At 45.3% G+C, this 12,043-nt stretch overlaps 1 protein-coding gene and 1 pseudogene across 1 annotated transcript in view; both read left to right on the plus strand.

Moving 5' to 3' along the window:
* Positions 1 to 10,532, plus strand: part of LOC110338406 (acetyl-CoA acetyltransferase, cytosolic) — a 16,574-nt gene extending 6,042 nt beyond the window's left edge. The window contains exons 4-8 of the mRNA XM_021221764.2: positions 1,569 to 1,686; positions 5,379 to 5,522; positions 6,336 to 6,458; positions 7,502 to 7,656; positions 9,428 to 10,532. Of these exons, the coding sequence (XP_021077423.1) occupies positions 1,569 to 1,686; positions 5,379 to 5,522; positions 6,336 to 6,458; positions 7,502 to 7,656; positions 9,428 to 9,709 (822 nt within the window). The 3' untranslated portion in view covers positions 9,710 to 10,532. The remainder of the gene's footprint in view (positions 1 to 1,568; positions 1,687 to 5,378; positions 5,523 to 6,335; positions 6,459 to 7,501; positions 7,657 to 9,427) is intronic.
* On the plus strand, positions 156 to 488 carry LOC110338439 (annotated as a pseudogene).
* Positions 10,533 to 12,043: the final 1,511 nt, after the last annotated feature.

Genomic DNA, 12,043 nt, shown 5'->3' on the forward strand with positions numbered 1-12,043 from the left:
CCTGGAATTCACTTTGTAGACCAGGCTGGCCTCGAACTCAGAAATCCGCCTGCCTCTGCCTCCCAAGTGCTGGGATTAAAGGTGTGCGCCACCATGCCCGGCTGGTTTCTTCTTAAAAGTAACAAACATAAAAAACTGTTTAACGGTTGCCGGGCATGGCGGCATGGGGCCCAGCTGGGCCTCTGCTGCACGGAAGCTGCAGGCTCCCTCTGTGGCACTGTATGCAGCGAATGTTTGCCTCCCAGACAGAGGGGAAGCTCAAAGTGACCCAGGTTCTCAAAGAAAAGTTTCCTCGAGCCACAGCTATTCAAGTCACAGACATCTCAGGAGGTTGCAGGACGATGTATGCAATTAAAATCGAATCAGAAGAATTTAAAGAGAAGATGACTGTCCAGCAGCGCCAGATGGTCAATCAGGCTCTAAAAGAAGAGATCAAGGGAATGCACGGCCTTGGGATATTCACCTCTGTCCCCAGTGCTGAGAGCTGACTGACTGCTCACACTTAAAACCTGGAGTGCACTTCGTTCACAGCAGTATTTCAGAAAATCCCTGCCCACCTACAAAAATATCTATTTTTTGTTCATAGACATTTCTATATTATAATTATGGGAGATAAAAAAACTATTTAACTATATCATTTTATTCATAGACATCATTATTTTCACTAATACCTCTGTTGACTCTTTGTCCACTAAACTTACCATTACATTCTGGCTGCTTTTGAATTGCTGGAAGTTAAAATATCTTCTACTCAGAAACCCTCCTCTCAGTGCATATTCTCCCTGTGGGTAGTATGTCTCCTACCAAAACAGATACTATATGTGGTGGAGCAACAGGTCAGTGTGTGAAGAGCCTATGCCATTCTTGCAGAGGACCTAAGTTCAGGTCCTAGCATCCATGTCCTGTCTACAACCTGCCTATTACCCAGCTCCAAGGCATCTAATACCCTCTGGTCTCTTTGGGCACACACTCACATGGTACATGTAAACTCATTCAGGCCCCCCACACCCCCAACCCCAACCCCTCTCATCACACATACACATAACATAACATCTTTTGAAAGTAATACAGGAGTTAGGTTTCAATGCCATCTCCTTAGGTAATAATTGTCTATCTGTAAGGGAATAATAGAATCATAAGAATTAAGACATAGAATGGGCTGGGCGTGGTGGTGCACACCTTTAATCCCAGCACTCGGGAGGCAGAGGCAGGCAGATTTCTGAGTTCGAGGCCAGCCTGGTCTACAGAGTGAGTTCCAGGACAGCCAGAGCTATACAGAGAAACCCTGTCTCGAAAACAAACAAACAAAAAAAGACACAAAATGGACAGGTTTGACCAAGAGTCAAAAATGGGCAGGTGACAGAGGGATAGATGGCTAAGAGAAGGTAGGTGGAGTTGTCTGCTAACACCAAGAGGTTTCAGGTCCCGACCTGGAGAGCAGGGAGTGGGGAGAAGGCCTGATGGGTAATGAAGGAGGAGGAAGTACAGCCAGAGCCTCCTGAATCTGAGTGGGATCCTGAGAGACAAGTGACAACCACCCTAAATCTGTTCTTCCTTCCCGTGTCTAGGCTCCTCACTTGACTCACCTGAGAACAGGAGTGAAGATGGGTGAGGTGCCACTGGCTGACAGCATACTCTGTGATGGTCTTACAGATGCCTTTCACAACTACCACATGGGCATCACAGGTAATGTACCTCCGTACATTGTTAACCTGGAACTTCACTAGATGGCCTGTAGTTTAGTTTTGACCAGATGCAGAAAGCTAGCTATAATTGTGTCATTGGCATGCATAGGACTTTGGTGGCTGGACCTTGTACACAGGCAAGAAAAGTTCATGCCTTCCAAATGTATGTAGCTCACTCATTCTATCTTTAAAGTTCCCTACAGTGCCTACTAAAAGTACCACCCACATTTTACTGGCAGAGGGTAGATACCAAGATAAAATAGTCACAAGACAAGGTAAGAAATCTGAAAAAGGAAAGGCAAGAAGGGTGACAGATTTTCACCAGATTTTAAAGTCATAAGAGCAAAAATTGTGAGACTATAATAGAAAATGAACTTATGAACCCGAAGGGGCAGCAAGTTACTTCCTGAAAGGTCTGTGTTGCTAATGAAGGCCTGAACTACCAGTACAAAGATGACTAATATCAGCTGACAAAATGATGGTTCAGCAGTCAAGAGCACTTGTTCTTGCAAAGGATCTGAGAGTGTGGTTCCCAGGACCCTCATCAAGTGGCTAAGAAGTATCTGCAGCTCCATTTCCAGACAATACTATGCCCTCTGGCCTGGATAGGCACTACATACCTAGGGAGCACATAAGCTAATTCAGCCTTATACACATAACATACACATAAATTTAAAAAAATAAGTTAAAAACTTTTTTTTTTAAGGATTTAGCCAGGCACAATGGTACACACTTTTAATCCCAGCACCTGAGATGCAGTAACAGACAAATCTGTAAGTTTTAGATTAGCCTGGTCTATGGTACTCAGTGAGTTTTTAGGCCTGTTAGGAATATACCATGTGTTGCTAATGAACACCTGTCTGTAAATAGAAACTCAAAAAGCAAAACAAAACAAAACTAAGGGCTCAGCACTTAGAAGCACTTGTTGTTCTTGCAGAGGACCCAAGTCAGTTCCTGCCACCCACAAGGTGATTTCACCAGGCCCAGTGCCCTCTTCTGATCTCCTAGTTCACTAATACATAAACATACATGCAATGAAATGAATTAAATAGATTAATTTCTAAAGGAAAGAAAGGAGTATTCCCAAAGGTTCATCCTGTGCAGGAAGCTGATGGGGGAGGCACCACGTCCTTAGGAAGCTCAGCGGTTGTGTGAGTCGCAGCTCAGGAAGACCTCAGGTCACGCTGAAAGTGGTGTGTACATTCTCCAGTGTGCTTTTCCTTAAGACAGCTTCCTCAGTCAATACTCTGCAGTTATGGGTCCTTGGTGTGGAATGATGTTTGATGCTTCTGGATGGATCCCCCCTTCTTATCAAATGCTGGCTTGACAGAGAGGCTCTGTCAGATAGACTCACACTTCTCTGGTTACACACAATTGAACCATTAGTCATGTGTCTAGGTCCATGTTTCCTGTGTTGACAGTTGAAGCAATTGGGAAACGAAAACAAAAGCTTTACCGTATGTAAGTATAACTTAAACAGAAGTAGCATTTGACTATGAGTTAAATAAACTGAGAAGTGGAGCACATTGTTGAAAAAGCTGGCAGCAGTGGCCTTGGTTCTATGAGAAGTATGAGTCACATGAACAAGGAAATAGGGAAAAGGCTACAAGCAGAAGCACAAGAGACAACTTGTGCAAATATAAGGTGAGAGGGCTTGGGATGTGACAAACAGGGACTCAAGATTTTAGAAGAAAGAAGAGAGAAAAAACAAAAAAGAAAAAAGAAAAAAAAAGATTTCTCTGCTTCAGCAAGATGATAGAATCATCTGGTTGCCATGGATCCTGGTTGCCATGGATCCTGATTGCCTGAGTAGCTGGCCAGGTGCTTGCTTGGTTGATTTTTTTCTTTCTTTGGTTTTTTGTTTTTGTTTTTGTTTTGAGATAGAGTTTCTCTGTGTAGTTTTGTCAGTCCTAGAACATACTTTATATTTATAGACCAGAGTAGCTTCAAATTCACAAAGATCCACCTGTCTCTGCCTCTGAAGTGCTGGGAATGAAGATGCATCACCTCTGCACCTGCACTCCCAACTAGCCAGCTTCTTAAGTGATATCCAGACTACCTGCACGAACATCAAGAAAATGATTATTAAATATTTAGGTTCTGGGCCTAGAGAGATGGCTCAGAGGTTAGGAGAATACTGGCTGCTCTTCCAGAGGACCAGGGCTCAACTCCTGGTACCTACATGTCAGCTCACAACTGTCTGTGACTCCAGCTCCAGGGGATCTGATACCCTCACACAAGCCCCTGAAACACATATTTAATACACAAACACACACACACACACACACATACACACACATATATATATATACATACATACATATGTGCACAAATATATGTATATATGCATGTATGTATTTATATATATACACACACACACACATACATATCCTGAAGCTAGGGGTATAGTTTAGTGTCAGAGCATTTGTTTAGCATGTGCAGTTTCTTGGGCTTCATACAAGATTTTTATTTATTTATTATATGTAAGTACACTATAGCTGTCTTCAGACACTCCAGAAGCGGGCGTCAGATCTTGTTTCGGATGGTTATGAGCCACCATGTGGTTGCTGGGATTTGAACTCGGGACCTTCGGAAGAACAGTCGGGTGCTCTTACCCACTGAGCCATCTCACCAGCCCCTGGGCTTCATACAAAACAAAACAAAAATATGTAGAAACCTGATCTCTAGAGGTGCCAAGCATAACTGATTATCATGTATGCCAAGAAGCCATTATTCAGTTAGGAAACCTAGACAGTGTGATGAAAGGAGGGCCTTCTTATTATTATTCACAAATATCAAGCCATGGGTTAGAGAGACAGCTCACTGTTTAAAAGTGCTTGCTGCACTTTGAGAGGACCAGAGGTCAGTTCCCAGCAACAGTGTCAGCGCTCAGTTCCAGACATCTGATGCCCTGTTGTGGCCCCACAGATGACTGCACACAAGAGCTCATATAGACACATATACACGTAAAAGGAATAATAAATCTTTTTAAAATTAAAAAAGAATATCAAGCTTATGGAGCATTATCATGTGGAGATGCAAAGATACTGATGGTGAGGAGCACCAGGTCCTGAGCGGGAAGGGGACTGGAGCACTCAAACCTGCTGCCTAGCTGGGCCATCATGTCTGTCACGCTGCTTTGCCCCTGAGTCTTACTACAGCCAGAGGTTAGGTTTGAAGGTGACGCACACCTTTAATCCCAGCACTCAGGAGGCAGAGGCAGGTGGATCTCTGAGTTCAAGGCCAGCCTGGTCTACAGAGTGAGTTCCAGGACAGCCAGAGCTATACCTGTCTTGGAAAAAAAAAAAAAAAGAAGAAGAAGATAAGCCAAGAGTTAATACTAATGTTACATTTCCTGATGTTAAAAAAAAGTGAGAGAGAAAACCTGCTGTAGTTCTCTCCCTCCACCATGTTCATCCCAGGGTCAAACTCTAGTCACCATGCATGGCAGCAGGCACCTTTATCCTGTGGACAGTCCACAGAGGGAAAGGGCAGTCTGTGTTCTTGTACTTTTTCCCAGAAGGTTCATATAGGAGATGTTAAGTAAAAGAGGCAGAAGTATCAATGGTGAATCTGGACACAGCTTTTTGGAAGTTTACAGACATAGGAAGGAAAAGAGTAGTAAGTGTGAGTAACCTGAGCTGCCAAAGCCCAGCTCACGAATATGATGTCTTTGCCTTTTCTTCTTCTCAGCTGAAAACGTAGCCAAAAAATGGCAAGTGAGCAGAGAGGCCCAGGACAAGGTTGCAGTTCTGTCACAGAACAGGGCGGAGCATGCGCAGAAAGCTGGCCTCTTTGACAAGGAGATTGTGCCAGTGCTGGTGTCTTCCAGAAAAGGTGAGTGTGGAGGCCACAGTTAGGATGAGCCTGTGTGTAGGCACGGGTGACACCCGTGAGGACGATAGGGAGGCTNNGTGGATTTTGGTCTTTACTGGTTGTAAAGGTGTAGGCGTTTNACATCTGAATGGGGGAGGGCAGGTTGTGATGTGTTGCATTCTGAGACAAGGTCTTGCTGTGTAGCCTGGGTGGCCTAGTGCTCACTGTGGACCAGGCTGGGCTCCAACTGCTGGGTGATCTTCCTGCTTCTTCCTGATGAGTGCTGGGATTACAGGTGTGTGGCAGCATCCTTGTCTGGAAAATACTGCCACCACAGCANGATATGGTCACATGGGAAACTGTCATCTTCAAAGTGTCCACAGCTGCAGTGTGTATCCCCTGGGCTTCATGAGGAATGGAGCATTGGTTTGGTTCCCAGAAGACCTAACCTATGCAGTTTAAATAAAGTCTTTCCAGTTGCTCCCATGTGATTTGCAGAGGAAGCATCCTGTTAGCTTACTGCCACGATCTGAAGCAGAATCTGACATTCATGCCCAGCTCAGACAAGGTGGATTGCTCCACTTCTGACCCACCCAAACCTGCGTCCATACAATACAAAGAGCTGCTGTCCTTAGGAAGGGCTGAGGATTTGAAACACAGGGTGCGCGTCTCACGAAGAGCTCTCGTGGGAGAGCATGCCCTTATTCTAGCCGTTCCTACTGGAATGGAAGGAGGTAAATGGTACTAGACCTTTCTTGTTTCTGAGAAGTCCCCAGTCCCAGAACTCTTGCCTTCTCTGTGCTCATTCCAAGTAACTGGCTTTGCTCTCTGCAGGTCTTACTGAAATGAAAATCGATGAGTTTCCTCGTCATGGGAGTAACCTCGAAGCCATGGGCAAGCTGAAACCTTACTTTCTTACCGATGGGACAGGGACTGTCACCCCAGCGAACGCATCAGGTTTGAGTTCTGAGGGGCACTGGGGGAAATACCAACTCTGAGGAGGTCTACCAACTGAATAAGTCTTTCTACACAACATGATCCCTAAAACTGGGCTTAAGGGAACATTTGTAGTTTCCACATGCTTCGCTATTTACTTGATGTATACTAAATGAAGTGATTTGCTTGCTTGCTTTTTTTTTTTTTTTTAAGATTTATTTATTTTATGTATATGAGTACACTGTAGCTGTCTTGAGACACCCCAGAAGAAGGCATCGGATCCCATTACAGATGGTTGTGAGCCACTGTGTGGTTGCTAGGAGTTGAACTCAGGACCTCTGGAAGAGCAGTCAGTGCTCTTTTATTTTTGGTTTTTCGAGACAGGGTTTCTCTGTATAGCCTTGGCTGTCCTGGAACTCACTTTGTAGACCAGGCTGGCCTCGAACTCAGAAATCCACCCGCCTCTGCCTCCCAAGTGCGTGATTTGCTTTCTTAACATCTAGACAACGAAATTAAAATCCTGAAGTTCAAGCGATGATGGTGTCACCTTTAATCCCAGTACCCTGAATTTGAAGCCAACCTGGTCTACAAATTTAGTGCAGGGCTTTATAGAGAAGGAAGGGGAAAAAAGCCTCCGAAGTGGCCAGGCATGCCGAGGCACTCCTTTAATCCCTGCATTGCACAAGAGCTCTGTGAGGTTGAGGCCAGCCTGGGCTGCATCGGGGATTCCAGGCCATGAAGGCTAAAATGAGGTTATTTGCCATCACACTTTTCAAATTCTGGGAAATCTCAGTACCTGTGAATGAGGTCCAGGCTTGTTTCTTCAGTATCCTTCTCCCTGTCTCCCTCTCTGTTGCTTTTGGGGGAATCTTGTAATATTGTGAGGTCAGTATCTATCCTGCTCCAGACTCGACCATTTCTATGTTCACTGAAGTCTGATGGATCACAGCAAACAGAACCCTTTGGCAAGATGTCAGTAGCTTAATGCTTGCAGGTGGGAAGCAGGCCCTGGGTCCATACCTGAAGGAAAGGAGTGCTGTAGACACCAGGTCATCTGTTTACAGGAATGAACGATGGCGCTGCTGCCGTGGTTCTTATGAAGAAGACAGAAGCCGAGAGTCGGATGCTGAGACCTTTAGCAAGAATAGTCTCCTGGTCACAAGCCGGTGTGGAGCCTTCTGTTATGGGAGTAGGACCAATTCCAGCCATAAAGCAAGCTGTGAGTCTTACACTGTAGCTTTTTAGTTGTTTTGTTGTCTGTCTGTCTGTCTATCTATGGCAGTGTTCCTATTAGCCCAAGCTGCCTTCATACTTGGATGAACACCTTGAACTCTTAGGCCTTTAGCCTCTTCCCCCCAGCTACTGAGACGACAGGTTTGCACCTGGCCGTCTTTCTGCCTCATCTTTGCAGTCCTCAGCTTGACCTTGAACACAGCTGACTTGCAGCTCTGTACTAAGTCCTCCTTAAGCCCCTCCACTCCCCTTTCCTCTAAGTGTAAAGATGTGCTGGGTTTTGTTACTTCCACCAGGTTTGATTCACTGTTTGCCTCTTGTAGCATTGTGTCCCGCAGTTTGTTTCCTTACAGTTGGATCACATCCCTGTGTGTGTACTTGTGACTTTGGGTTTGTATGAAGGCAGGGGATACATTAGGTATTATTTCATCTTATAAAAAAGTCTACATATACGAGGGCTAGAGAGATGGCTCAGTGGTTAAGAGCACTGGCTGTTCTTCTAGAGGATGTGGATTAGAGTCCCAGCACCCATGTGAAAGATAACAGCCATCTGTAACTCCAGTCCTAGAGGATCTCAGGTGCTCTTCTAAACTCCACAGGCACCAGGCATGCATGTGATGCACTTGCTTACCTACAGACAGGCAAAACATTTATACACAAAATAAAATTTAAATATATATATATATATATATTGGTTTTTCGAGACAGGGTTTCTCTGTATAGCCCTGGCTGCCCTAGAACTCACTTTGTAGACCAGGCTGGCCTCGAACTCAGAAATCAGCCTGCCTCTGCCTCCCGAGTGCTGGAATTAAAGGCGTGCGCCACCACACAGGGCTCATTTATTCTTTAGTAGGTGTCTGTGTCTTATCTGTGTGTGCATGTCTCTATGTGTCTATATCTACCTGTCTGTCTTTGTTTCTGTGTCTGTGTGTTTGTAAGTCTATATATGTATGTCTATGTGTGTTTATGGGTGTATGTCTGTGTATGTATCAGTCTCTAAGTCTATGTGTGTGTTTGTGTTGAGAGCCAGGCCAATCCAAGGCTTCTCAATGTCTGGGTTGATAGAATAAAGGAAATCTAGTTTAATGTCCTTGCCCAGGAACAGACTTGCAAGATCTAGTCTAGAGCTAGGGTCAGGGCCTTGGAGAAGTTAAGGTTTCAGTTCCTGGAAGCATGGTGTTTTCCCCTGAAGAGACAAAATTATCAATCCTAAGGCCATTTTGTGCACCATCTGTGGCACACTGAAGATACCCTGTGTTCCTCTTGAACAACATTGATTGATTAGCTTCCTGCTGCCTTCATTATCCCATTTCTCCCTTAAGAGTTGTATATAAGGTCCTGTGCTTGTTAATAAGCTTGCTCAATATAAGACATAGCTTGTACAGAACATCCTGGCCACAGCTTCTATCTTCTTTATTTTATCTCCTGGTCATCTGCTTTAGTGCCCTGTCACTGAAGAATGACCTCCTGGTCTGGTGTGTGTGTCTGCGTGTCTGTCTGTCTGTCTGTGTCTGTGTGTATGCATGCATGCACGTGTGCATGCACATACCAGTGCCCGTGGAGGCCACAGGAGGGTGTATGATACCATAGAGCTGGAGTTGCAGGCATTGGGGAGCCATCCACCTGTCATGAGCGCTGGGATCAGAGGCTTGGTCTTCATGATAGAACAGCAAGTGTTGTTGACCATCTCTCCAGCAACTCTACTATATCTTTATGTTAGTAATGAACAGTTTGACCTCAGTTAATCTTTCTTGTAGGTTGCAAAGGCAGGCTGGTCCCTGGAGGATGTTGACCTGTTTGAAATCAATGAAGCCTTTGCAGCGGTGTCTGCGGCAATAGCTAAAGAACTTGGATTAAACCCCGAGAAGGTCAACATCGATGGAGGAGCCATTGCCTTGGGNCATCCTCTGGGAGCATCTGGCTGTAGGATTCTAGTGACCTTGCTACACACCCTGGAGAGAGTGGGTGGGACCCGTGGTGTTGCAGCCCTGTGCATTGGGGGTGGGATGGGGGTCGCAATGTGTGTTCAGAGAGGATGATCTGTATGACAGCCACGACCCTTGGACAGTTCTTGTTAAATCAGTGAAACACTAAGTAGAAAGTGAAACTTGAGGACCAAAATGAGGACAGGAACCCGGGTGGACAGCTTGCTGTACTTTAATGTGAGACACCCACGGTTAAGACATTGCACCTGACACTGTTATAAATAAAAGGGAAATCCAATCAGTCATCAAGGGCTCCAGAGTGAACAGCATTTTCATAACTTCCGTGTTTATCGTCTTTGCTTTCTGGGTATAATTTTCTCTGATCATTGATTTTTTTTTTTTCTTTGTTTGTTTTTGAGTCAGGGTCTCACCATATAGCCTCAAAATCGTCTTGTAGATCAGGTTGGCTTTGAACTCCCAGAGATCCACCTTTCTGTGTCTCCTGTATACTTGAATTAAAGGCATGCACCATTATGCAGGGCCCCTAAAATGATCCATTCAGAAAATGGGGATGCGGCTTCTGTTGCGAACTTCAGGCTCTTTGCTTTAACTATGGTTGGTTCAAACACCCCTGCGTGCTTGTCTCATGGTTTCCCATTGATCAGATTAAGACCAATCCTGTAATGAAAGTCGGATTCAGTGACCTCTTCCAGGCTGAGGTGGGGTAAGGTATTCCAGATGTTCGAGTCAGAAGATTGGCAGTTCCAACAAGTGTGTGTGCCTCTGGGTTGAAAAGTGAGCAGCAAGCAGCTTCCATGTATTTATTTCTCTGCTTGACGGGATGGGATGTTAGCTGCTTCAAATATCTACCTTGACTTCCCCAAAATGATGACTGGAACTGGAACTGAAAGTCAAATAAACTCTTTCCTCCCTTACATTGCTTCTCAGTGAGTTTTATCATGACAACAGAAACAAAGCCAGAGCAGAGGATGTGGTAAGGGCAGCCAGCTTCAACAGCAAAGCCATAGTTCACAGTATGTTCATTTGTGATCATTTCTAATAAACCATATGTTACTCAGATGGACCTGCCGGGAGGTATGCGTGTACTGTGGAAATCATAGGCAAACTACTGTAGAGACAGCTTGCAAGCGTCAGTTATTTAAGCCGTGTGTCACACCTGCATGGCTGGTCAGGTGATGGGCCAAATACACAAGAGCAATCCCCTAAGTACCATGGAGTAGAGAAAGTACCTACCCGAGTGATGTCCCAGAAGCTGTGGTCAGGGCGGAGCATCCCTAACAAACAGGACTACAGCCAACATGGTGTGCACTAACCTCCATAGCCGGATGTGCCACTGATGCACCTACAGTCTGATGGAAAGTAGTCTTGCCAGTCCCTTGCCAGGAACATGTTCTGCCTCTACCTCAGGAAGATGCAATAGAGTTGTACAAAAAGAAATTTACCAGATATAAGCCAAGATTGATTTATGTGTGTATGTGTTCCCATGTTTATATATGCACATTTGAGAACCGGACAGCATCAGATCCCCTGGAATAGACTTGTGAGCCACCATGTGGGTGCTAGGACTAAACCCAGGTCCCCTGCAAGAACTACTAGTTCTCAGCCACTGAGCCATCTCACTAGCCCCATTTTTATTTAAGTGGTGGGGTGGGCTCCATGTGAATAACCTGAGGAAGCCAGGGGCAATGGCTGCTCCTGGTGGTGGTAAGCCAGTGCAGGGTGCTGCAAATTGAACTCCAATCCTAGGGAGTTTAAATAGAGAGAACCAGTCTGCTCTTAACTAAGTTAAATACTAGGATTCCAGAGTTGTCAGCATGCTGGGTGGTTACTGACGGGATGGGGTGGACCCGATGTTTCCCTGGAGCTGCTGCAAAGTTGGGTAAGGGACAGAGCAAGCCCACAAAGGGGGATGAAGAGTGGCCAGAGAGTAAGGGGGAAATGGAATGGAAACCGCATGAAACTGCAGAAGCAAACCAGAATGGCTATCCCTTCAGAACACCAGGAGTCCGTCCAGCAGCCAAAGGAAGGTGTAAGCGGAACGTTACAAGATTAAATGAGACCAAGGGTGTTCCATCTTTAATTAGAAAAGGCATTTTCTGGCAGCAAATCCCTTCCTGGTCAGCACTTTTTCTCAGATAATAGTGTGTGCCCAAGGTTACATCTGCTTTCAAAAGTTACACTTTTTAGTTTGCCTTGAGTTAGGCAACTATGTAATAACAGTGTAAGGCTAAACCAGGTATGGGGGCACTCAGCTTTCATTCCGGCATTCAGGGAGTAGAAGCTGGTAGATCTCTAAATTTCAGGCCAACCTGACCTACATACTTAGTGACTTAGGTCAGCTAAGGGCTACATTATAAAGTCATGTCTGAGGAGGAGGAGGAGGAGAGGGAGGGAGGGAGGGAGGGAGAGAGAGAGAGAGAGAGAGAG

Source organism: Mus pahari, chromosome 21, assembly GCF_900095145.1.
Source record: "Mus pahari chromosome 21, PAHARI_EIJ_v1.1, whole genome shotgun sequence".
NCBI lineage: Eukaryota > Metazoa > Chordata > Mammalia > Rodentia > Muridae > Mus > Mus pahari.